General features: G+C 35.3%; 1 protein-coding gene across 8 annotated transcripts in view; it reads right to left on the bottom strand.

The window, feature by feature from the left end:
- Positions 1–26688, bottom strand: part of LOC120631343 (protein sprint) — a 283580-nt gene that overhangs the window by 10295 nt on the left and 246597 nt on the right. For 5 of the 8 annotated variants that reach the window (XM_039900843.1, XM_039900842.1, XM_039900839.1 and 2 more), the window contains 8 exons: positions 25650–25974; positions 4914–5114; positions 4067–4251; positions 2387–2616; positions 1895–2121; positions 1210–1596; positions 500–1054; positions 8–203 (listed from right to left, as the gene is read on the bottom strand). In XM_039900843.1, coding sequence (XP_039756777.1) covers positions 8–203; positions 500–1054; positions 1210–1596; positions 1895–2121; positions 2387–2616; positions 4067–4251; positions 4914–5114; positions 25650–25974 — 2306 coding nt within the window. The remainder of the gene's footprint in view (positions 1–7; positions 204–499; positions 1055–1209; positions 1597–1894; positions 2122–2386; positions 2617–4066; positions 4252–4913; positions 5115–25649; positions 25975–26688) is intronic. The other 3 variants (XM_039900845.1, XM_039900844.1, XM_039900846.1) reach the window with 3 other exon arrangements.

Raw genomic sequence — 26688 nt, 5'->3', positions numbered from 1 at the left:
TACTTACGCAGTGTATCCGGTAAAAGATCTGGTCTTTTACTCTTCATTATACCATTGCTAACATGATTGTTATTCTCAGACTTATGTGGCTTAAATGTGGAGCAATTATTACCCTCTGGTCCCCATATGTCCTCATAATCGCTTACTTTATCCATCAAAGAACTTCTGTAATATACACCTGGGGATTCAAGGATATCTGATTCCTAAAATAAAATCAATGATTTCAGGTTTACCAGTTATTTGGTTAATCTCATTAAATACTTTCAAAAATGATTGTCATCTTATCTGTTAAATTTTATGTAAACTTTTTATACTCCGTTTTTGCCGTGCGGTTAATCTGAGTTTTAAAAACACAGAAAATAATGTTATTGCTTATTATACAGTGATGCTCATGCATATGTGTATCAAAATGCCAATACATAGCGTCGATTTGGCTATATTTACAGCAAACAATACGAACTAAAGTTTATAAATAAATGCTATAGGTCTATTAACCTACCTGATAATGTCTGGATTCCTTCCGTAGAGAGTGCTTGCTCCTCCTTGATCGACTAGAAGGCGTTGTACTTGTTGTATTAGTATTGGGTGACAATACTTTGTCCCTATCTTTACAAGTCATAGGAGATACAATAGAATGATTAGAAGTGGGAGAAAATACATTTTTGTTACAAATAGGTGAACTTCGAGATATCGGGGAAAATACCTCACTTTTGTTAGTTTGACTCATAGGTGAAAATACACCACTTTTGGATGAAATAGTATCGTTAGACACTGGTGAGTTTATTTGACTTGTTGGGGAGAATATACCACTGGTGACAGAGTTCGTTCCATTCGGAGACACTAATTGGTTAGAAGCAAAAGCGTTGCTTGACTTTGTTAAAGAGTTTGCTATGGGATCAACGGAATCAGACGTATTTGTCTGAGACTGAGGGTCTAAAGGTGATCCTGCATCTGCGCTATTCTGTTCAGCAATTTGTCTTTTGAAGCTTCCGTGTAAACTAGCTGTCATTGTACTAATACACTCTCCCTCAGGTGTCAGACGGTGCATCATGTTCTATACGGGAACAGGAACATTAGTTAGAATACGCTTAAACTTTACAAAATACTTATTAGTTAACAATAAATATATACAGCAATAGGCCAATTACTAGTTCCTACAACAAAACATGCCCAACACGCGCCATGCTTTATTATCAAAAATCCGCTCACCTGCAAATCTCCATTACTTTCTGTTATACATTTCGATGCATCCGTTATGCTGAATCCAGCGTCAGAATTGTTATTATTCATGGCATTAGACGCAAGCGTTAGTTGCAACTGGTCACTTTGTATGCTTTCATTGATTTGATGATTGTGTATTTGTGTATTGTTTACACTGAATGTTACTGTTGTTGTGACTGTTATGTTTCCATTGGTAGCTTTGTTAATGGGACTAAAACATAGGGCTTCGGATTTTGGAGATATAGACATTTTAGGGAACGGTGGTTTTGCCCATCTCGGAGGAGGGGGAGGCGGGGTCGTTTTAACAATGTTAGTATGAGTTGGTGAGTGTGGATTGCTACACGTAGGGAATGTGTGTGGGTGTGTTATATTCGCCTGAAAACAGGTACAGGCATTTGTTATCATCGAATTTATACAATATTTTTTTTTTATTATAAAACATAGTATCGTGTTATTACCATTATATGAATATAGGACCTATGCATACTAATACATACAATAATATATTGTGTTTATTTTTTTGTTAGAACGTTTTAAAATGTTTTCATATTATACTAAATCTAGGGAGATCTGTGTGGCCTGTAATGGACCTTTTATATACGATATATAACACGATTCTACGTAAAAAGCCTACAAGCCGTTATTAGAATTTACATACAGTGTTAGTACTTACTGTACTTGACATCAAGTTTAATGTGTTCGGTGGGGTAGGTCGGGGAGCTCTAATAAACGATCCAGTAGGTTTCGCTGGCGGAGATGGCGCAGTTCTACCTTTAAATGTGCTTAGGCTCTGGCTTTGACTCGGTGGGGAGCCTGTCATATCGACTGGTGACATTTTAAGAACAACATTCTGGTCCTTGTCCGGGCTTAGGACCTGTTCTCGAGATATCGCCGTTGAACCTTAAAATAGAAACGTTATTGTATGAAATACATATTATCCAATTCAACAAAATAGATTGATAGGTTTTTTGCCCATAAATAGCCCGTATTTTTTTTTTCTTACATAAATAGGGTGTGTTTGGAACCTTCCGGCCTCGTAGCTTTGGTTTAAAGGTGACGAATGTAGCTATCATCGTCTTCTCACTTTGTAAAATTTTGTATCTACACATCAAAAGTACGTATTGACTTTTTAACTTCGAATAATAAGATTTTTGAAAATGCTTACTGGCATTAAAACTGCTAAGACTAGATCCAGTGTCAGACGGCGTTAAGGCCATAGGAATAACTCCATTGGCTAGTTGGCACGGTGAGAGTAAGTTGCTTGGATTGTTTTTCGGGTTTGCCATAGGGTACCCCCAGAACTCTTGTCCGAGTAGAGCAAGTGAACTCAGTTGGTGACGACTTTTCGCTTCACGGAGAGGCTTCGGTAACTGAAGCTGCACTGGTAACTCGTCACTGCAACATTATAAATATAAGATAAGTCCAAGCATTTTATTATCTTCAAATATTGTTTTATTAATTAAACTTTGGTTTTAAAGGTAGACCGCTGAGGAATCGGTGCTAGGCCTGCGGTTAGAGTTTCGGCATTACTTACAGGGAATCCGAATTGGTTCCTGGCACGCAGGGGAGACCCATGTTCAAATATGCATTCTGAAGTCTTAGCTTAAAGAATCTAAGACTCGACTAGAGTCGACCAAAAAATATAAAGCTTTGTTTTTGTCAAGAAAGTCGCAACACCAACCCGGGGTTAAATTGCTGACGAAACCGTAAAGCCATGTTTTATTGTACACCGTAAACATTAAAAAAAAAACAAAATACAGCGAAAATAATTTGGTGTAAAAGACACAGCTACAGAACAAAGGTTGGTGGTGGTGAATTCTCTTGACGGCCCAGTGGCGCAGTGGGCAGCGACCCTGCTTTCTGAGGACCCTGAGTCCTAGGCCGTGGGTTCGATTCCTACGACTGGAAAATGTTTGTGTGATGAACATGATTGTTTTTGGTTGGTTTTTGTTTGTGTCTGGTGTTTATTTGTATATTATAAGTATTTATGTGTATTATATTAATAAAAAAAATATTCAACAGCTATCTTAGTACCCATAACACAAGCTACGCTTACTTTGGGGCTAGATGGCGATGTGTGTATTGTCGTAGTATAGTATTATTATTATTATATTCATACAATATCAAATAGCAGCGTGGTAGGTCTAAGCTTCAAACCCCACACTCCAAAAAAAAAGAAGATGAGGTATTTTCTCCGTAGTGGGACATTGATAGATTTACCATTCTAAAATGTAACTTTGCTATAATACCTTTTGGAACTTACTACCATCGCTTAAAGCAGTTTTTTTTTAAATATGACATATATTAGTAGCCTAGAAATAAGGAAGATAGTTGGTATTATGGAAGCAGCCCGCAAAAATAATTGTACATGTAGATGTTGGAAAGGAGCAACTACTTATTTTTTTGATGGTTTCTTCTCAGTAGAATCTTTACATACTGGTACAAACAAACATACCTACTTGACGTTTCTTTTCTCTAATAAAGTAGGCCTACTTAAAATGAATACTAAGACAACACATCGCCATCTAGCCCCAAAGTAAGCGTAACTTGTATTATGGGTACTAAATATAAATGCTTATAATATACAGATAAACACCTAGACACTGAAAAACAATGATGTTCATCACACAAACACTTTCCAGTTGTGGGAATCGAACCCACGGCCTAGAACATAGAAAGCAGGGTCGCTGTTCACACACAGAGTCAGTCGTCAAAATTTTGAGTGAATGAATTTTGAGTTGAAATTTGAGAATCAAAACAAGAATGCTTTGAGTGAAGGTAGTTAAGTATCCCATGAAATATTAGTTCCAAAAAAAATATTATAGCCATAAATGAGTATACATACCAGCATTGGGAGTAATGTGCGATCAACTCTGGTATATTATCAAAGCGGTTGTGCGACGTTTCTAGCCCGATGCGTCCGCCCGATGCCTGTATTAGATAATGCTCTATATAAGGCCCTTTATCCGCCGGGAGCCGGACGCTGATCGCCATCGTATCTGGTTGGCTCGATTGTCGCACCACAAAGTTCTGGAAAATTGATTTTATCAATTTATTTTTCTATCATCTTTTTATGTTACCTTATTGTTATGTATTAAATGACAATATCGGGAATATTAATAAAATTATTAAGAGGTATATTTGGATTCTACATGGTAATAATTGTCAATCTTTCATAAGTGAGAGCATAAGAAAATGCTGACAAGGGTCGCGTGTTTCAAGGGTCAAATGAAAACGTTGCCTCTGGTTTGTCCATTTTTATGAGAACAAAGTTTTAATGTGTAGCTAGAGGTATGCATTTAAACTTATGGCCGCCTAACACACATATAGCTAGAAATATTAGTAAAACTTAAGTCTATAACTTCGTTAATTTTAAGTTTTTCTACAAAAAAAAAAGAATGGTCAGTAAAATATACACACATAGAATAAATCATATCAACAACACATGAAAAAATATTTCTAGGGAAAAGTTATTTGATTATCACAAACATTGATACTACACTATTAAACCAATAGTATTGTATACAAAATATTTATCGAATAGCTTATTAAACACAAAGCCTGTCAAGTGCGATACAGACTTACGTACCTTGAAAGGAAATAGATACTTGCCTAAATAGTTATTTAACTTTGCTTAAAATATAAAAATAACTGAAGAACCAGAGAGCCTTAGAAATCACATGTAAACTTACCCCTTCCTCCTTTCCTTGTAATAAATGAAAAGCTCCAGCTCTTTGGATTCCAGGTAGGAACCACACTGGATGCGTCCGGATCAATCGCTCTAACACACCGATGTCGCATGGTGGCTGCTCGTCAGACTCTGATCCTGAGGATCCCACGGAAGAGCAATCCCCTTTAGCCCCTTCACCGTCTGATGATAGACTCTCTCGACTCTAAAATGAGAGAAACATAATTTTAGTTTTAGGAGGAAATTTGGAAATCTAAGTGTTTTTATTCTCTGATTACATAATGATTCTCTGACTATATCATGAAGAGTCTGTCTACGACTGCCAGTCCTAGTAGATGACGTATACAAAATAGTATGTGAAAGACCGTAGAAGTTTGTATATGAATTTCGTTCGAGATGCATTGCTTTAAACAGTTTTGCTGCGCTAATGGGCAAGGTCTCATCACGAGGTCGTTCAAAGTTCAATTTAATGCATTACAACACATACTGAGTAAATGTGGCCCAATATAGGTTACACTTCTTTCTGAAAGGAAATGTAAATCCCTTCAATACAGATATTAGCCGCATCTTGCCTCTCTGGCATTCAATAAGGCAAGAACTTGTTTTAATAGATTTAAGGTCTAGATTTAACCAGTATAGCTATAGGATGATCAAATCCTTTTAAATAAATGAAATTAATAAAAAAAACCCACCAAGCTTTTAGTATACGTAATTTATTTTCAGACCAGACAGCTTGTATTCTCGTAAGCCGGCTGCGTGACATCGCATCGAAATCTGTTATAATCTGAATTGTATACCACGACTGTCCATATATTTATATACTCTGAAAAGACGTAGATGCGAGATATTAATATCTATAGCTACTTCATTTTCCCGCTTGCTTTACTCGTAGTACCAAAGCGCAGAACGGAACATTAGGCTAATTGCTTTTGGTGCTTTTATGAAATAGGTAAACGTATAGAAAGCTCTGATAGCAGCCTAATACCCCAGTACGTTATTGCACATCCCGCATGTGCGGAACAAAAAAATCACTATAAGTTCAGTGAAATGCATTTCATACACCTTGTTTTTACTAACATCCAAAATAAGCGCAGGATCTAATTTCCGATAGATTTCTCAACAGTTTTCCTGTTCGCATGACAAGTACTTTTTATTTGATAAAAAATAGTCTCGAATAGTTTTTATATTTTTTTTTAAATCTGGGAGCAGTAGAAATTGTTAAAACTCATTTTCTTGTTTATTATTCGTAATAAATATAGAATACGATAAGGTGCTGTAAATAGCGATTTGGGCAGCTTGCCAAGCTTCTGGCAACCAGATAGTGTCATAAGCCGGGAATTAGGTCCTACTTTGCAGACTTCCTACATTTTCTTTTGATTACATCTGTTATATATGGCCGCCGAAGAGGCAAGATTAAACTAGCCGTTAGAGTTTGGAATAACTTTATTGGCCGTCGTAACTTATACCGAGTTTTAGTTAAAAGTTAATCAAATTATTTGTTACATCGCCATCTTATTTGTGGAAGTGGAATTTAAACCAACCAAGCCGACGTCCCACTTGATGGTACGTAACTTAAAACGTACATAACTTTAAAAGAAAAGTTAGAGATGCGTGCTGAGATTCGAAATCGGCCCCCCGAAAGCAAAGTCGATTTGAATTCGAGACTATTAAGATCGGGCAACAAACACAGACGTTTCTTTTATGGGAATCGGTCTGTTAATATAAAACTTTTATATTTTAAATATTTAATGCTATAGTGGCAAAAGAGTTACATATTCTGTGAAATTTTAAACAGACAGACGGACGGAACGGACGGACAGTCTGACAGAAGCTTAATTCTATTTTTTTTTTTCTTGAAAACCTAGCCTGTCTTTCTGTCCGTCTCGTCCCATGTAGGGCAATATATTGTATCAAGAAAATTTTGATGAATTGTGAAAGCGGAACGTATAATATATATGTTGTTCCGTGAAGAACAACATATATTACAGTGAGCTTACAAAAATAGTAACATTCACTCAATGATAGATTATTTTTAATAGTTTAAGTTCTTTCAAATACATTTAGCAGACTCTGCTGCACCTAAAGAATAAAATGTCATAGTGAAGTCATAAATTTAGATATATGACTTGAATAGGAGAAAAAATACTTAGGAAAATAAAAATAGCTCTTTACGCTTTCAAAGGTTGGATAAAATTAGGAACCTAATGCTAAGAGCATTACCATAAATTCAATACCCATAGAAACCGACCGCTTTGTAAGAGTAGCTTTTATATCGAGACGGTATTTCAGGACATATTTTCAACGCATTCGCTTTAAAAAGGCTCTTTGTTCAGGAGCTTGGAAATATTTTTATATTACGATTACCATAATTATATGTAATTTTTTAAGGACGTTTTTTAAAGTTGTATAGCTTTTGGCAATTTATGAAAACCAGATGAGAGTGAACTTATTCGAAAGAAGTTTTTATATTAGTAAGTGTTACTGTAGTATTTTCAATAAAAAGCTATAGAATGCGAGTTAGATTCACGTACTGGGGGCTTTGTATAGAATCGTCCCACTACAGGGCACGGGTGAGAATGAGAAGGGGTTAAGGCCATAATCTAGCTGACCCAGTGCGGAGTGGTGGACTCCACACACCTTTGGTCGAGCGACTACCCACTGGGCCATCACCGCTTTGTATAGTATAGTATTTTATAATTGTATATATCGTGTATTGTTTATATTGTATAATTCAATTGTATCGAAACCTACCTTTTTGTACAGGATTACATATTGCATATGCTGCTGCCATATGCTGCTGTAAGTGCTTCCGATATGATTTTATTTTATCGTAGTACTTAGGAATGTACCTACTCTATTTACTTAAAATTAGTATTTTCCAAAATAGTATTTATATGTAATAGTATTTTCCATATGACAGACTGGCAAAAACTATAATATAAATGTTCTATTACGTATGACGAAATAAATGGGTGAGGTCAGTTCCATATATAAAAGAACTACCTTAGGAAAAGACAATCCTAAAAACTCCAAATAGTTGTCTATCCTATTATTATCCGATTCCTCGGTAAAAGGTTCGACGCGCATCCTTTACAAAGGCGGAAGGCAAGCAATTTCACATAATAATCATACGTTCTCGTTTCATATGTTGTTTTGTTTACGCCTAAGGTTATTTCTACCCTTTGGTCGGTCATCGCCCTCTTATTACCGTGGTAAAGATAACGATAACATTGGGAAAATATGTGCCAAAAGCGCGTACACATAGCGTTTTATTACAAGTACCCTACGGCGTGGTGGAACGTTTGTGGAAACTTTTTCAATATTAGTGTAATAAACGTCAGTTTTTCTAAGGGCGGATGAGGGGTGGCTTTTAATTTTAAAAAAGCTTTGTTTAATAAATTATTTTAAAATCTTTCTCGCTCATGTTTGCTTTTTATGGTCTCTACAGTCAAGTTAAAATATTCCTAAAGCAGAAGTCCCATAGAAGGCGTTCTTTTTGAATTTAGGGTATTTTTTGACGTATTCTGAATACAATTTCTAAATGTTAACCTGTTTTCTTGTTAAATTCACTTTCTTTCTGACAAATGTGGCAAAAATTTTTAAAAGATAAGTTTGTCCAAACTTATCTCTGAAAACAGGCGTACAAAAATCATTAATTATAATCTTAATAAAATACAGCAGATTGTCACTTGAACTTTATTCGTGTGTATTTGATATGAATTAACATTTCTAAATATTATAAGTTTAGCCATTCAGTTACAAAATAATAGTCAAGAATATATGTGTATGCTCATCGTTTAGGGCTGCCACCGCGCTGCTAATTGAGACAAAACCGCTTGCACAATATTGCATAAATTAAACACTACGTAGTTTAAAATTTAAATCACCAACATTTGTTACAATTAGTAACAGTGGAAATAAAGGGAACGAATTGCTGCGCGGTGTATAATTAATAATATTTTGCGTTCGTAACTTTTTTTCTCTTAAGTTACCCCGTGGTCATAATATTATAGGTTCGTTTTTACAGGTAACTAATCCGTGTTATTTATACAGCTGTCAACAGTAATACGATAATGTTTTCATATCACATTTTTATCGCGCAACCTTCGTTAAACCTGCTAAGGGTACGATTTTACAGATTCATGTTTTGAGTTTGAGTTTAGTGCCCTTAGTAAATCATTACTAAGAGGTTATTATTTTCAGCCTGCCATGGTCATGGTGCTATTTTTTCTCATAGCAGAAATGTATTTAGAGGTTAAAACCTTTGACTAATGCCATTAGGAGTTACCGGGCTTCTTTCTATCTATCTATCTTTTAATAATACTGAGAGTCTACGATCCTCCACACCTAGGTACTTGGGTCAGCGGCATGAAAGCAGAAATGAAGAGAGCAGAAAGTCTTAAACTTTGTTTTCATTGTTAGTTATTAATTCCATCCAATAAACTATGTCTTATCACGACAAATTTTTGATAATAATAGGTTGGTTATTCAACTTATGATATGAAAGTAAGCATTTTTGTCAAAAAGCATTCCAAAATTACTTTTGAAAAACCACTTCCGTGCTCGCATAACGCTTTACGCTATGCGCAGTTTTTCTGACGCTTTATGAAGCATTTTGAGTGTAATTCTAAAGCCCGAACCGCAAAAATTAAGGCATTTGAATACCTAAATTTATATTAGAAGTATGGAGATACTCAAGTGTCTGTTTCCAGTTCGTATTTCTTGATAAATACGGTATGCTTTTGCTTGAAAAATGTTTTTATTCGATCTACGTTGGAGCTTACAAAAGCTGAATCCGCAAAAAGTAGAGGTATTCAACTCAAGTGAACTGAATTGCGAATATGGCAAACTTTCGACCAACAAAGTTTATAAAAAAAAAATACTAGGGTTGGCTTTTTCCATTGAGTTTTGCTTAAATAACTAATAGTTTATATAAAGGAATATTTTTTTTTAGTTACCGGCTGCTTGTAATTTAAATTGATTGAAATGTCGGTGAAGTCATCTATAGAATCGGTCGGTCCCGGTCACATAAAGCTCTACTAAGGCCAAGATGATGATGTCGATGATGATGAAGATTATGATGTAGTGGGATTGGACTCTCCTGTAAGAGAGAAGGGCTGTGCCCAGCCATGGTTACTAGTGCTACTGCGGTGAGTAGAATATATTTGTTAAATATTTGGTGCATATCATTTATGAGTGATAACTACTAAGATGCATTTATGTATTAATATCGAAATACCCATCGACACATTTCATATGAACCCATTACCTACTACAGGGCACGGGTCTCCGCCCAATTAGCAGGGGTTTGGCCGTAGTCCGCCACGTTGGCCCAGTACGTATTGGTGGAATCTACAAAAACCCTTGTGTGGACCTGATGACCAAGATGATTTCACCGTTGAAGCAAGTGATATTTTAATTGCTTAAAACGCGCATAACTCAGAAAAGCTACGGGCGTGTGCTGGGATTTGAACTCGGCTACCCGAAATTTAAACCGAAGTCTTAACGCTAAACATTAGATTTGAATTAAATATAATTTTAATTATTTCTTGCAAATTATCCAATAAATTCAAAAAAAGTTAGTACATATTTAGTGAAAATGCTACTCAAATTAATAATATATCTGGCACATATCAAGATATAGTTATTAAAAGCATATTTTTTTAGCCACTAAATAAATTACTGTAACATGAGTCAACCAAAAAATTTAAATAACCAAACCGTAAAGCAAGACCGATGCTGGCTGCAGGCTGGGGAAGCGAATAAACAAAATTCGTATCAGCCGGTGTAACTGGCCTATAAATTAATGGTCTGTGCCAAATAAACGATACACCGGATACTTGTTCGAGTCACGAATGCAGGTTGTGGGCATATTTTAAGGATTTCAGTATTATTAGATACCTTTTTATATAAATTTGCTATAATAAATAATAAAGGGTGATTAGGAGAAATCGGATGACAAATATATTGGTAGAGTAATAAGTGAGTAGTTCATTGTTTTAAAAGAGATCTCAAAATTATTCATCATTTATGTCATCCAGAGTTTTAAAGTACACCATAATTATTAGCTTAGAAATCATGATAATATCTGATATTTACCAGTATATCGATGATTGATTAAATATTAGATTGAAATAAACTAAGATTAGAAGAAACAGAGACGTTAAACTGACCTAAGTCAATCACAATAGGTATGCATCAAGAAATCGTTAGTGTGAAACTAACCTAAAGCAGTAAATTAACGTAGCAACATAATGTCCTGCAAAAAGTGTAAAAAAGAATGGCCATTAAGAATGTGAGCGTTGCAGGTGTTTAGAAACTTAGTGATAGTCTATAAAGGCCTCTTCCAACGGGAGAGTGTTCATAATGACCAAGGGTTGGTGATCGTTGTAGTAGCAAAGAGGTCGTTGCTGCCCGTTCGTCGTTATATTGCCTTAGTTGCCTCATAACATGCCACTCGCGGAAATAGTGAGGGTGGTGACGGCTTTATTCTAATCTGCCGTCACCACGCAGGATAATAGGCACAGAATCATATTCCATAACTAGAACTTGGCAACCATATAAAATCCAATTTAAAGTCTATTCTCACAAAACATTGTGCGTATTAAATCAGGACATTCGAAACTCAGACATTGTACCTACATACGAGTAATATAACAATATTCCCTTGTGTGTGAAACTCATAGTTAACAGTAATGAGAATACCCCGAAACTGCTATACGCAAGGGCATTTAATGACAAAAGTACCTAATAATTGATGTCCAACTTTCCTTATAAATCCATATATAAACTGAAAGAAGTCCGTTGAATAACGCGCAGAAACAACTTGTATTTTATCTTGTACTTATACTAATACTAGCCGTTTCCAGCCCGCTTCGCTGGGCGAATTGAAAAAGGAAATAAATTACATTTTATGTTTCATTTTTATTTATTTTTTTCATATTTTTATTATTCTCCTTTATTTTTATTTTTGTATGAACATAAATAGGCCCCGCGGATAGAACTGTAAGCATCGATATTGTTTAGACTTACTCAAATTCCAAATTCCATCGATTTAGCCTGTATCTTTCATCCAGGTGATTTTTCTCACTAATATTTATTGTAACTTTCAATGTGCAATCATTATAACATTTCCGTCCCTTTCTTCCAAAAATTAATAATAATTGACATGAAGAAAAAAATTTGAAATGAGCATTGAAAGTTTAAGTTAAAGTCATTGCAAGTCTCATATGTGAAGTTGAAATCTGTCTAGGTTCAAGTGCGACGAATTTTCTGTTAACTAAAATTTTCTCCGTGACATCAATTTTTTATAGAAAATTAATTGTGCATGTTTTTTATGAATTCTATTGGAATAAGTAACTAAATTTCTTTTCCACATCTCATGTGCTTGGAAAATGCATTCATTTTAATCTGTTACATTTCCGAGATCCCGCAATAAAAGAATTCGTCGGTTATGTAGTCTGCAAAAGTAAAATGAATGTAAAATTCTTAGTCCGTTGATTGGATAAAGTTAAGTTTTTGAAACCTCTCAATGACTTTTTCTCCGATGCCAAAAAGACGATTGTTGTAAGGAAATACACGAATACCCCTACATACACGAAGATCCCCACCAAATTTGGAGTCTGTAGAAGTTACAGGTTAGAAATAAAAATTTTAGATTTTAACACCCACCCCCGCAATTCCTGTCGGAAGTAGACTTTATTGAAATCCATTTTGAGATGTTCTTTATGTGAATAATAAAAGATTCCTACCATATTTAGAATTTTTAGAAGCTATATTTCGAAATTGAAATTTTTTATTGTTAACACCCACCCCCGCGAACCTTATTGGAGGTGATTCATTGTAAAATCCGCTCGAAGATCATTTTTATATTACATATAGAACACTCTCACTAAATTTGGAGTCTATAGGAGCTATCGCTTGGAAATTGGAAAATTTTCATTGTTAACGCCCCCGCAATCTTCTTTGGGGTGGGATATCGTAAAATTTGTTCATAAATCATTTTTACATCACTTATAGAAAATTCCTACAAAATTTGGAGCTTGTTTGAGGAGCTTTAGCTGGAAAATTAAAAATATTAATTGTTAATACCCACCCCCGCAACCCCCTGTGGGGTGAGCTATCGTAAAATTCGTTCATAGCCTATTTCTACACCTCTTACAGAAGATTCCTACCAAATTTGAAGTCTATAGGAGCTATAGTTTAAAAACGGGAAGTATTCATTGTTAACGCCCCCGCAATCCTCTTTGGGAATTTCTTAAAATCTATTCATAGCTGACCTCTACATAGCAAAAGTAATATTCCTACCAAGTTTCACGTTTCTAAGTCTTATGGTTCCCGAGATTTCGTGGTGAGTGACTATATAGATGGGAATTCTTCGATTATCATCGCAATTTTTAACTTTTTATCGGGCTTTTTTAAAATTTTCTTACATACAAAAATACATTCTTTCTCCTGACAATTCTGAAGATAAAAAAAAAGCCCAATTGGTCCAGCCGTTCTCCACTACCGTGAGTAGATTCTTAGCTGAATGTAAAAGAACATTATCCGTTCAGTAAACTCCGTTGAAATCCATGAAAACAAAAGAATCAAGAGAAAACGTTTTTATTAGCGGGATAAATGTTCATAAAAGTAAAACAGCAATAAAAAAATGAAGGAACGTTAGAATTCGAAAAATAAATAGCCATAAACCATCTAGGAAAAATTTCGCATCGAATGGTGGTAGTTTCATGTCGATACGATCAGTGGTTTAAGCGTGATTGAGCCTCAAAGGAACACCATTTTCATTATATATATATAGATTACGAAAGTATTATAAATATTATAATATATTATATAAATATTATTTGTTTACTATTTGTATTATGTACTATGTAAGCTACTCACTGCCCCAAATTTGTCGATTTTTTAACATCCTGAAGATGGACACAGGATGGACAAGAACTACCGTGGTCGATTAAGGTACTTGGTAGTCCGTCTGTTTAGGTCTGTTTCGACTTTCGATAAACTTTAATGCCGGCCTAAAATTAATATTGTAACCTTGTTTAAAGCTCCAGTTTGTTTAAAGCCAGTGTTCTTGTAACGTAAAAAAATCAGGATTACAGAATTAGCTTTTCTAAAACGAGTACAGTTAGATTAGAGTTTCGATGCCCGAAAACAACTCGACGTATGCGAGCCTGCAAATGTTATACCAAGCGTATAGAATATGGTGTAAACTCCATGTTGTATATGGTTGTTAACACCTCGGTTGCCGTCGTTTGTCGTGGCGACCATTGCCGTATGATTCATGGCGACATCGCGACAACCATTATCGTTATCGATTGTGAAATTAATTTTGCGCCAGTCTGTCGCAGACTGAAACTTACAGGTTAAATAATCTGTTAAATATTTTATAATTGTGTTCATTTTACGCACTGATATTACCTAGTGGATGAATACTTATTAGAGTTTCTAGTTAGTTAAATGCAACTAAAGAAACTTTGCAAAACATTTTTGTCATATTTATGGTATTTTGTTTATTAAGAAGAAGAGTCCCACTTACTTATTATTAAAAAAAATTGTATACAGTTAGCTAAACTCTTGAAGTGCAGCATGAAGCACACACTATTGAAGCTCAAACCTAGGAATTTATACGAAAGAACATGTTTTCGAACTTGCATAGTATTTTAGGTATTAGGATTAGTGAAAGATGAAAAAAAGTCTCTGAAAATGATCTGTGAAATTGAAATTGGGTGCAATTGTTAAAAACTAATAATAATATAACTATGTCTATTATCATCATGATTATCACTCCATTACGAGCACGAGTCTTCGATCAGAATGAGAAGAGTATAGGGCGTATTCCACCATGCTGGCCAAGTGTAGATTGGTGGAATTCACATCCCATTGAGAACATGATGTTTTACTTCACCTTACTATACTAATCTATACCTTACTTTAAAAAGGTAGAGATGTACAGAACATTGAACTCTGTACCCCGCGAGTGAGGTCGAAGTCCTAACCACTGTGTTATCGCCGCTACAACTATAACACATTACATAAAGCCTATTATAATAAAATAATCAATTAAATTCACCGAAGAGTATGTATGAAGCATTGGATAGGAATAAAATCCATTACAACACCAACGCAAACATAACCACAAAATGATATTACACGATACAGTAAACCGCAGAAGCGTCGTTTAAGACCATATAAATTTAATTGGAATCCAACTTTCCTAATAAATCCACTTTCACATCGCAGCCTCAGGAACATAACTCAGGGACGTGGTAACTGTTAGGTGCTTTTGTGTTAACACCTAGCCGCCGACGGGTATCGTCGCGACCATTGTTGTATGATTCATGGCGACATCGCGAAACCCATTACCGCGACCGATTGTTAAATTAATTTCCAGCCAGATTGTTGCGTTTTCGGGTAATATAGGTGCTTAAAAGCTGTAAATTGTTTTGTATTAATCGCGCTTTTGTGTTCGAACGATTTTCGGTGAACGAACACTAATTATTTGCTGCGCTGTACCAGCTTACGAGTTTGCGATAGGAGATGCGACTTTTATTATTTATGACAGAGCTCTATTGAAATACAATATTTAATGCGAAAATATGTTGAAATAATTTAAATTTGAAACTAACATTCAATGTTCGTAACAAGGATAAAAGATAAATGACCAAGCGAGGCAAAATCTTAATCAGGTAAAACTGCACATTCAGTCAGTCTTTGAAAATATACAGCCTCTGTAGTATGGAACGATTATATGTAATAAAAATATTATGTTAATCCATGGTCCTGAGCTAAATAATAAATAATAAGTAAAAAAGTAAAAAAATAAAGTAGTTTTACAAATCTTTGGGACAAACTTATAAAAAGAAAGCTAAAATTTTTTTTTTTTATCTTTTTAAAGTCGCGGAGCCCATTTTAAAAAGGAAGGATTAATTATAGTAGCATGCTATAGTTAAACAATAAGCACTTCAAACAATCTATTATAAAAAAAGCAAAGAAAGGTCAAATTGTTACACACTTACAATTTAAGTCAATTTGTTAATCGATCGGCTTTACCCTTAAAAGTCACTATTTATCTACTTTGTTAAATAATTTTTCTCAGACTTTCGCGTTAGAAGTTAGTTGTTTTTTTAAATATAAGAAATGATAGTAAAGTTAAAGGTTTCTTTTATTGTTTAAAATGTAGGAACCCAATACCATTTACCCTATACTGAGTTTTATATCTTTGAAGCTAATACAACTTTAATACCCTCTTTGAAATCCACTCAGCAGCCCATCCCAATCTCTTAGACCCAGCTGTGTCGCGGACTCATAAAAATATACCTCGACTTTTGACGCTCACTGTCGCATACAGTTCACTTTAAGTCGACTTCGTGAAGTGCAAAGTGGGCACACGTGCTCAAATACTGCAAATGGGCCCAACGCTTTAGGAGTAAAGTCGTGCCACCTGCGACCGGGGTTTTAGCACAGGGCACTTTTAATTAGGTTAATGGTCTACCGTTACCGAAATGAAACTAAATCAAAGTTGTTACAGTTATGTCGATGGGGATTTATATTGGTATACTAGACAGAAGTTTGCTGTCTCTCGGAAAATTTTATAACATTGCAAATTAAAATATTCAACAGCACCGAGTTTATTTTACAGCTGTGTATTTCCACTGAAATAGTTGTCTGGAGATCGCTATTTAGCGATACGGTCGCCTCGCATTGTACAATTTACTTTTGGTCATCTTTGTCTATTAAAAGACTATTAGAAATATGACAATAATATGTTTCTTGCTTTATCCTTTTTATACGCGGAAATGGATATAACAGATTTACAGTTAGTTAAAATCTAATAGTTTAAAAGTATTCCTTGTCGACATCAGCTAAAGTAAGTAAACATCTTCTTATGTGTTATACGAGTTATGTTTTTTTTTTCTTCTCGATAATCTTGCGTGATTTAGATGCGTTGCCTGGAAGTAGATGTATTTTACTATATTTTTTTAAACAAGTTACACGTGTAAACGTAGTATTACATAGTAAACGTAGTATTAGTTTGTGGCGGTTTAACCATACAGTCGACTCAAACGCCTGATGAGGAAATCTTATTTACATTGCAAAGTATCATATCAGGGTCTTGCGCGGCTTGTTTAACTTATAATCTGACGTTATAACAAAAAAAAAAACGCTCCAAAAACCCTTAAAGCCCGAAATAAAACATAAATATTATTTAACTTCACATTTATGCGGCGTTGATCCTAGAGCTTTATTAAATACACCAAGCTTCCATTGCCGAGTTTCAACTTTTAAAAAAATAATGAGGTTTCCATTACATCTATTAAAAATAAATCCCGCCCGCACTGAAAGCGAGGAAAATTTCGAAGCGACAAACTTTTAACGAGGAATCGAATGCAGACGTCGAGAAAAAAAAGTCCAATCGAAACATGGATGCAAAACGCAGTCGGCCTGAATAAAAGAGTTACAGTTCAACAAATAAACTTTCTGCGACCCTTTAGTTTTCTTCAAGTTCAATCAAAGAGAGCAAACAGCGTTTGTGGTCCAGGGGGATACAGGGTGGGGGTGCAGCGAGATGAGTCACACGGGGCGGTTAAAATCAATAAGTCGCCTCGCCGAGTACGTACAAATGTCAGCTTTATGAGCTCGGCTTTTAATTGGGCTATAATTAGGTTTGTTTTTAGTAACGTTTTAATTTTCTTTGGTGTTACGTTTGTTTGATCTTTCTTGTTAATACAAAGGTTGTTTTAATGGAACTCGTGAATCTTGAATTAAATTTTAAAATATAGGTTATTTATTTTCGAATGAATAGGAGGTTTTAGTTCCTCGTCTTTGTAAATATGAAGGTGTGTTGGATTTTTTTTTATTTGAAATGGCAAACAAAAAAATAAAAATTAGTACCTATTATAACAGTGAATAGAAAACCGGTACTTATCGCCTGTTAGTAGATCGTTAGTAGCTCCGAACTGAATAATAATGACTCGATAATGACTAATGATACCAAATACGATTTCAATGGCGGAACTGCGCATAATTATTTATGAATCATAATTCACCATTGCTATAGAAGCCTTAAATATTGCCAAATTATATCTTTAACTTAGCAAGTTTTTTTAAATTTCCTTCCGTTTCCGTTTTCTGGATAGTAATTATTATTGGCGGACCAACTAGATGGGTCATCTGATGGTAGTTTGAAAACCATAACAGAGCAAGACTTCGCATGAACACATCCTAAGAAACGCCAACCTGTGTCCATCAACCTAGGCGCATATGCTAGGCCTCATATATTATGTCAGTGATTATACCTGCAACAACGCTTTCAAGCCTGGAACACAGCAATGCTTCTTAGCGGCAGATATAAATATGACGGTAGTACTTCCACGAACGAGCTCTGTCACAAAAGGCTACTATTTTTAGTATACCTACTTGGTTATTTATCTAGTATCATCAGCATATATAATATATGACACTGATAGGCACAGGTCCCTTCTGCCACAGAAAATATTGCATAAATACGTCGATAAGTCGATTTATGGACTATAGGCCTTTTTTTTATTCCACTACAAGTTAGCCCTTGACTGCAATCTCACCTGGTGGTAAGTGATGATGCAGTGTAAGATGGCTAACCTTTTAGAGAGTATGGTAGTCATACCCCTAAACGGTTTCAACGCGGCATCGCACCGGAACACTAAATCGTTTAGCGGCACTTCTTTGTCGGTAGGGTGGTAACTAGCTACGGCCAACGCCTCCCGCCAGACCAGACCAGAGAAAATTCGGAAATTATAAATTCGCAATTGCCCTGCCGGGAATCGAACCCGGCACTTCCTACTTGAATTCACAGCGCTCACCGTTCCACCACGGAGGTCGTCAAAACCAGTAGATGGTAGTAGCACAGAGGACGCTAATGCCCGTTCTCCGTTATATTGCCTTAGTCGCCTCGTACGACACCGTGACCACCCCACCCACCACGATACGAAGAGGAGGGTAGGTGATAACTGTATTCTGATCTGTCGTCACAACATTATTATATTTAAAGAGTACTTTCCTGCGAAGCTTTTAGACAACATGTGGTGTGGACTAGTTGTAACAAAGCAATTCGGCAGGGCAATTTAATGGCATTGGCTTCGTTGGTTTTCCCTAACTAGTTTAAACATCCAATGACTATTTATCAGCCTTCATCTTTTATCTGTTTCCATAGTAGCATTACATGTCAGAATTCGTTAAAATGCCAACCAAACTGCATAGGAGCATGTGTTTCATGGTTCTATGATCTAAATCCGTCCCTTCAGGACAAAATAAACTAATGCCCAGGCGCTCTGATGTTAATAAAACGGTTTGAAATTGAATTGGACCGCAGAATATTTTGCGGGTCCATTCATCGCAATTAGATAGCCGTGGCGCCTACCGGAAGTACTGAATCGACTTCACTGCAGCGGATGCAAATTACTGAGTTGTTTTTTGAACGTAAGTCAGCCTGGAGTAGGATTACCATATTTTATTTTTTTTAATTTAAACAGTGCTTTAAAAGGTTCTTCGTCGGTGTCATCAACCCGGCCCACTACAGGTTTCGGGTCTCCTCTCGGAATTAGAAGGGTTTAGGGAGTAGTCCACCACGCTTGCCCAGCGCGGATTGGTGGACTCCACACACCTTTGCGAACATTATGGCAACCTCTCAGGCATGCAGGTTTCCAGACGATGTTTTCCTTCGCCATTGAAGCAAATGATATCATTAACACCTTTTTATTATGGAAGGAGACCCGTTCCCCTTTAGTGCGTTAGTAATAAGTTGATATGATGATGATGACGATGATAGCTTCTATCTTAGAGATGGAAGTTTAATACTTTTTATGCCAGAAAAGCACTGAGGTAACTTTTCCGGCTAAGCTCTCGACGCGCAACAGCTAGTCTGTATAAATAAAGAATTTGGTTTCTTTTTGCAATGTTCTTAAAGTCTGAATAAGGGAAAGTGATGTGGAAAAGAAATGTTATATTCTATTTCAGTCAGGGCAGACATATGAAAATAAAGCTATAACTAAGTATTGGCAGCGATCAGGCCATTGATGATAGGACCCGCCATGCACTGGGCGACAAAACCTTGGCGAGAGTGCGGTGAATACGCAAGTGAACCCCGTGCTCTCATTTATAGGTCTATCGAGGAATACACAGAGTTTTTAGTGGGTGTATGTATCACATAAGTACTCCGTTTCCCCCAACGGAGTGCTATGCGTCAGGCATTTTCTCTGTATAAAAATAAAAAAAAACCTAAGTACAATTGTTCAGCAAAGCTAATGTTGGTCCTAAACGAATGTTAAGTCAATATATTTTTAAATGCGCTTTTATCAAGCACTACCATGTTCTATGTGACAAAATATTTTTGTCTTATATATGTACATAGTGAAAGATTATAGGCAAACAAAAATGCCTACAATATAAAGCGAGTTCATCAAAAGTGTGGATACAATAAATAACTAATTAGTTATGAATTCGTTTTTATAACTTTCAGTGTGTTTAAAGCCTGGAAAAGCTAGTAAATTAAAAGACATGCGATAAAATAATATGTTTATATTAGTTATGTTTAATTGGTCACATGAACTAACTTTGGCAGCTGATCCTACCAAATCAGATTTACTCCCTTATCTTATTGTGTCTACAGCAGACGATCCGCAATACATTTTCAGAAATATTTTTTACCGCATTCTTGCTACCCTACTCAGGGGTGCGACAGTGAACACGGAAATGACGGGGCAGACCGATAATCGTTGGCTGTTGACAATGGTGGAAATTATACGCTTTTAACTTTGCCATCTGAAAACTTTTTGTTTCAGAAAAAGGTATCAATGCAGTACGTAGACTTGCAGTAACTTCATCATGAACATTCTCTCATCATAATTTGATAAAGGTTTTGTTATACTTTTTTACTAGAATACTTCTACTTAATGACTATAGTGAAGTTAATTGGGCTAAAAAGAACAAGCTTTGGCTACAGCCGCGTCGATCCTTCCCTACGATATTACTGTACTCTGAAAGGACTCTACTAAATCTGGATGGACAAAACTAATACTATAAATTGGAAGGTGCCGCAGAACTACTTTTGACCGAATTCGGAAAAAGCCTGGCTTATTGGTCTATGGATAGGATACTTTTATTATATAAAAACGAATGTTCTTCTTGGTAAATAAAATATTTTTTTCGAATGCTAAATATGTCCTTCATTCTTTGATTTTTTTAATGGAATAATTCCAATTAAAAAGTTGTAGAAAGGGTTACATTTCACAATATATTATGTGCAAAATCGAGGGTGTAGTAACTACTGAATACTAACTGTAACATCCATTTTGATGACATGTACAAATCAGTATAACGATGATTTGTTTGAAATTGTGGGATAATTTATGACACAACAATCATCAAAAAGATTATAGATGCTATAGATACACATATTATCTGGTAGATGGTTTAAACGCGGAAATAACGTCGAACAATTCGAAGCATTGCATCGGAGTGTCCTTTATGACCCACAAAGGGTCGTTAACTCGGGGGTAGAGACACTAATCTGAGGGTTAATTGTCACTCCAATGCTCCGGTAAGTGTTTCGTAATGAATATTGTACCAGTCTATGGCTATTTCGGGTAATATAAATGCAAATTAATACAATTATTGTGAGTAGTCCCAGCATGCACTTATAACTTTTCTCAAATATGTGCATTGCGATTAAAATATCACTTACTTCAACGGTGTAGGAAAACATCGTAAGTTAACCCTCATGCTTGAGAGTTCTCCATAATGTTCCTAAAAGCGTATAAAGTCCACCAATCCGCACTGGGTGATGGACTACGGCCTAAACCCTTCTCCCTGTGGGAGGAGAACCGTGCCCGATAGTGAATGTTGCTCTCTGCTGAGGGAATGGCTATACGCTGGTAATAGGAAGGATGATTACTTCAAAATAATTGAAATAAGATAAATGCGTTTGAGCTATAAGTATTTGTTTATTCGACTTAGCATACGCGGGAAACCAGGAATTTCACAAACCAAGAGATCCGTTTATTATAGAAACTTTTAGATACTTCAGCGTTTTTTTATTGTATAAAGAAAAAAACACCTTGACATGCAAATCGAAGCAGCTAGATTTATCTATGCAAAATGAGTTTTTATTTTTAAGTCATTCATTTATGTTATTACGGTTAATTTATGATTGATTATTATAACAGTTTACCATTTTATGTTTATTGCACGACTCATGATGCGAAGCATCAGAGAGTGCTTTACGATCGAAATTTTTTTTTCGCCTCATTTCGGCGGCTATTTTTTTATTATAGTCTTGTTAGTTCACGGAATCAAGATATTTTGCATACTATTGTCGAGATATTTTGCATACTATTGTCGAGATAGTTTAATGGAGATTAATTCCATACTTTTAAAAATCGACGATTGTAGGTCACTGAATGCGAATAATTAATTAATTCAGTGTAGTTTAATTGCAATTAATAAAAAACGAAAACTGCAAGACTGTATATCTATATTTATCCGTGTAAAATTAACATGGATGGTGATATATCTATATCTATAGATATTATGTACATTTTATTCCACCAGGGGCGCCTGTGCATCACTTTCCTAGTACTGTTGTTTAAAATTTTTTTTTTTTTTTTTTTTTTTTTTTTTCTATATTTGATAATTAAATGAGCCTTATGAGTCGTGCACTTTTGGATTTTCCAAATTTTTTTCTTGTTTTATTTACTATTAAAAATTTAATATTTGTGTGTGTTTTTGTTTTGATTTATTTTATTTATTAGTATATTTTTAACTTTTAAATTATAAAAATAATTAATGTCCTTTGCCCAGTTGGATGCTGGAGCAAACAGAAATTCATTGTTGTCTATGCACAGCATTAGGTTGAGTTTGTGGCAATTTGTTACTAAGTAAATAATAACGTTGTAATTACTTAGTTGGTACAACTACAAGACTACATAGAGTATCATATATTTTTCTAGAATCGGTTGTGTGAAGGTCGAAACTGTGGAAGGTCCTCGGTCTAATGTAACCTAACATTCCAACATCAGATCCTATTGATGCATAGAACCACAAGAGCCTAATTACCAAAGTTAATGATAGTTATTTATATGTCTTAAAATATAAAAGTAAAACACACCGCCAACCACGCCCTTCAGATCGGAACATGCTCCTTGGCGGCGCGGCGGGAATTACGATGGCGGTAGTACTTCCTCGGACGAGCTGTCACTAAAACCTCTACTATTTCAAATACTCTACTCTTCTTCTCCACTTCTTCTGTTTTCTATCAAACATAATAGGCGACCATTGCAAGCATGTCTTGCAATAAAAAATATTCTTTTCAACTTCTCCAAGTGTCTGAACTTCGTATACTAATGGCCGGCTATTAAAACAGATGATTAAACTAATAATCTTTCAAGATCTACTTTTACACTCAAGGCATTATTAGCTGACACTTACAACAGAATAAAACATGACTTATTCTCGTATTCCAACAATGGCGGCAAGGGTTTAGTACGTTGGAGTATGCACAAAGCTACCCGCAATTGACTGAAGTAACACCTCGAGTGCTTTTGTCGGCCCTAAGTGCTGAGTGGCGAGTGCAGCTGGCGCGTTTGTGCGTAAATATTGTCACTGTATCAACTGAAATGCGGACGCTATGACAGGCAAGAGTTATCGTGTTATTCGATGAAATAACTAGCTATACTAACTAATTTTTTCTTTGATGTCTTGTTATGAAAATAATCTTTCAGTCACTTTTTAGTGTTTAGATCGTTTTTAAAATATTAAAAAATAATAAAAGCAAACACCCATTAAGTGCATTTTATTTATTTCAACATATTTGTTTTTCTTCTATTTTTTAAACACTAAACTTAAAAAGTAATCAAAAGTATGCTCACATAATAAGACAAATTACAAAAGAAAAAAATGTTTTAAAATAAATAGAGTTTAAGTATAACATAAAAAGAGCATTTTCCGCTGAATTAGTTTTCGTTTTTTGAGAGATACAATTATTCTTGTCTTGGATTATATATTTTTTCTGTTAGTTTTGTGTATTAGCGTTAATTTGTCTTAATTTTGTCATGCCATGCCATGACCATTTTTTTTTTTTACTTTTGGTAAAAGATTGAATGAAAGCGTATTTTTTAACGAAGATGGTAATTTTTATTTTTATTGTTTTATTGCTTTAATAATGTTTCAGATTAAAATACACTGCTGACTGACCAATACAGTTGTATTGGTCAGTCAGCAGTGTCAATTAAATATTTTTTCCAAACACTACGTCAATTAGCACTCTTTACGTTACAAACATTACTTGATACTAGTATACGTAGGAGACCAGAGACAAAAAGTAGAGACTGCTTTAGTATATTTAAAAAGGTTATTACATTACAAAAAAAAAATTGAATTCAGTTTTTGTTTACCAGAATTTTACCTATTCCCATCATTGTTAATGGGTAATAGAAATAATAACGACTTCTTGAACACACAAACTTTTTGAACTATTAAGTTACATGGAGGAACTACGTAACGAGTCAGTTCAAAATGGAAAATGCATTTGCAAATCTAATAATTCTCCGGGCATTGAAAGATGTTACGCTGATGGTAACATTATTCTCGTATTCACATACGAATAGTAATGGACTCTAAATAGAAGGTTAGCGAATATTCCGTCAAGGGGCTTATTTGACGAAGAAGGCCCCTTATGCAGAACTTAATGTATATTTATTTAAACGTTTAGGTATTATTTATCATGAGTGTTATTATGTTTGTTTTGATAACTTCTCAACCGCAGTAGTGAGCGGTCGGATATGTGAGTCTCAGATTTGATTCCCAGCAGAGGGCAATTTGGTAATTTGTAATGTCTGTATAGTACAATTGTAAAAACCTTCGACATTGCAATATTTTCTATGGGCAGAAATCGAGTTATGAGTTTATGAAACTTTCGTACGCCGTCGAGGTAAGTGTGTTTTGTGTCAGAATGTAAGTTTTGTCAATTACCATCAGGTGATGTGGCAGTTAGGACTTAACCAACTTAATATAAAAACTAACAATATACTAAATATGTGTAGGGTAAGATTGAACACTATTCTATCAGTAACAAATACTTTTCAAAATATGTTTATACCTATTGAATGTATACATACACAGTTAGTTAAAAACCCTAACACTTAATGTATGTAGTATGTATGAGTATGTAAAATCATACAAATGTATGTAGACAGGTATAACACAGTGAATGTAAAGTTAAAAAAGTTTTGCGAAACTGAAACTAAACACCACGGTACGGTTCATTAGTCTACGGGAATAAAGTTCTCAAATTCCAGTTTAAACTTTCGTACAGGACAGGGATAGTAAACAATTGGCAAAATTTCTAGTCGCGTGCCTAAATATTTATTTGTTTTCCATGTTGTTAATGATGAAATTATGGCACCTGCTAAATAATTAAAAATACTGGCATTGTTGTTCTTGAATTTACTTAATTGCTAAATCTAATGCAAAGTTTCAGCTTGTTTGTAGTTGTTTGTCAGTTTTTGTCAGATTGTGTAAACTTAGTCGCACAAACTACTTGTGCTGACTTTCTTTGTTATTATATATATTGCAAAAAAAATGGCCACACTTATTCTACCTACGACAGTTTTAGGCAACAGCCCCAATTTTTTTAATGAATTGTACATTTTATAGTTAACTTTTCTGAAAAGGTTTACAACCTCTGGTATAGAGAATCACGTACCTGACTAAGACTGTCTACTAGGCTGCCGTCAGCCTCCAATGGCCGGAATAGGTGATTAGCTTCTTTAACTTCTCTCCTATGTTTTCTTTCTTGGGCTTCTTTCATAGCTTGGCTTTGCAGTCTTTCGAAAAATTCTCGAGGCTTCATCGGTGGATGCTCATCATCTGGCGGCGGGGGAGGCGGAGGAGGTAATCTTGTTCTCGGAGAGCTACGCAGTAGAGACCGCTCGTCATCCTCAGTTGATCGCTCATCCCGATCGGAATCAGAACTTCGACTATCCCGCCGTCTCACACCTTGGATGTGAGGTTCCAGAAACGTCGCATTTCTGTAACAAATGAACGAAGATTAGTTTTGAAACGCTTGTTTACAGAACTATGTGTGGTATCGGGAAGTAATATTGGACCTACCAATGGTAGTTTTCATACATACAAGATAAATCTATATATAAGTATACAAATGTTACGTTGGTTTTTGTACGCTTCAAAAACTCAAAAAGTTCTGCACCGATCGAGCTGAAATTTTAGCATGATATATTTTCCTCAACCATTCAATCACAATGTGCCACAGCGAAGCGTGGCAGGGTACACTGCAGCAGCTAGTTAACTATAAAAAAGCAACTGCTGATTTTCTTGACGGTTTTGGTGCGGTAGAATACATAATCCAAACCGATGTCAGAGTTACTATAAATATTGATGTTAAACGTCAAGTATCCGAAGTCTTTTTATAGTGGGTTTGAAATAAATGAATTTTGATTTAATTGCGGAATTGTAAAAGGTCACGGGTTCAGTTCTCAGCTTGAGAATTTATAATTTCTGAACGTCTGATCTGGTTCAGTAAAAGACTTGAACCGGGGTCGGTTTTAGTGTTAACTGGAATAGAAATAAGCTAAAATCCTAGCAAAGAGTCGTGCTTAAAGACTGCAACATAATTACTTGTTATCGATACCAATAAATGGTTTCCAGACGGTGATTGTTGAGTAAAAGTACTTATTCCACAAAATTACACTTTCGTCCATCCACAGTAATTCAACAAATAAAAC

The sequence above is a fragment of the Pararge aegeria genome, chromosome 18 (genome assembly GCF_905163445.1).
Source record: "Pararge aegeria chromosome 18, ilParAegt1.1, whole genome shotgun sequence".
NCBI lineage: Eukaryota > Metazoa > Arthropoda > Insecta > Lepidoptera > Nymphalidae > Pararge > Pararge aegeria.
The sequence above is the reverse complement of the archived record's forward strand: the minus strand, read 5'-3'. Positions and strand labels throughout refer to the sequence as shown.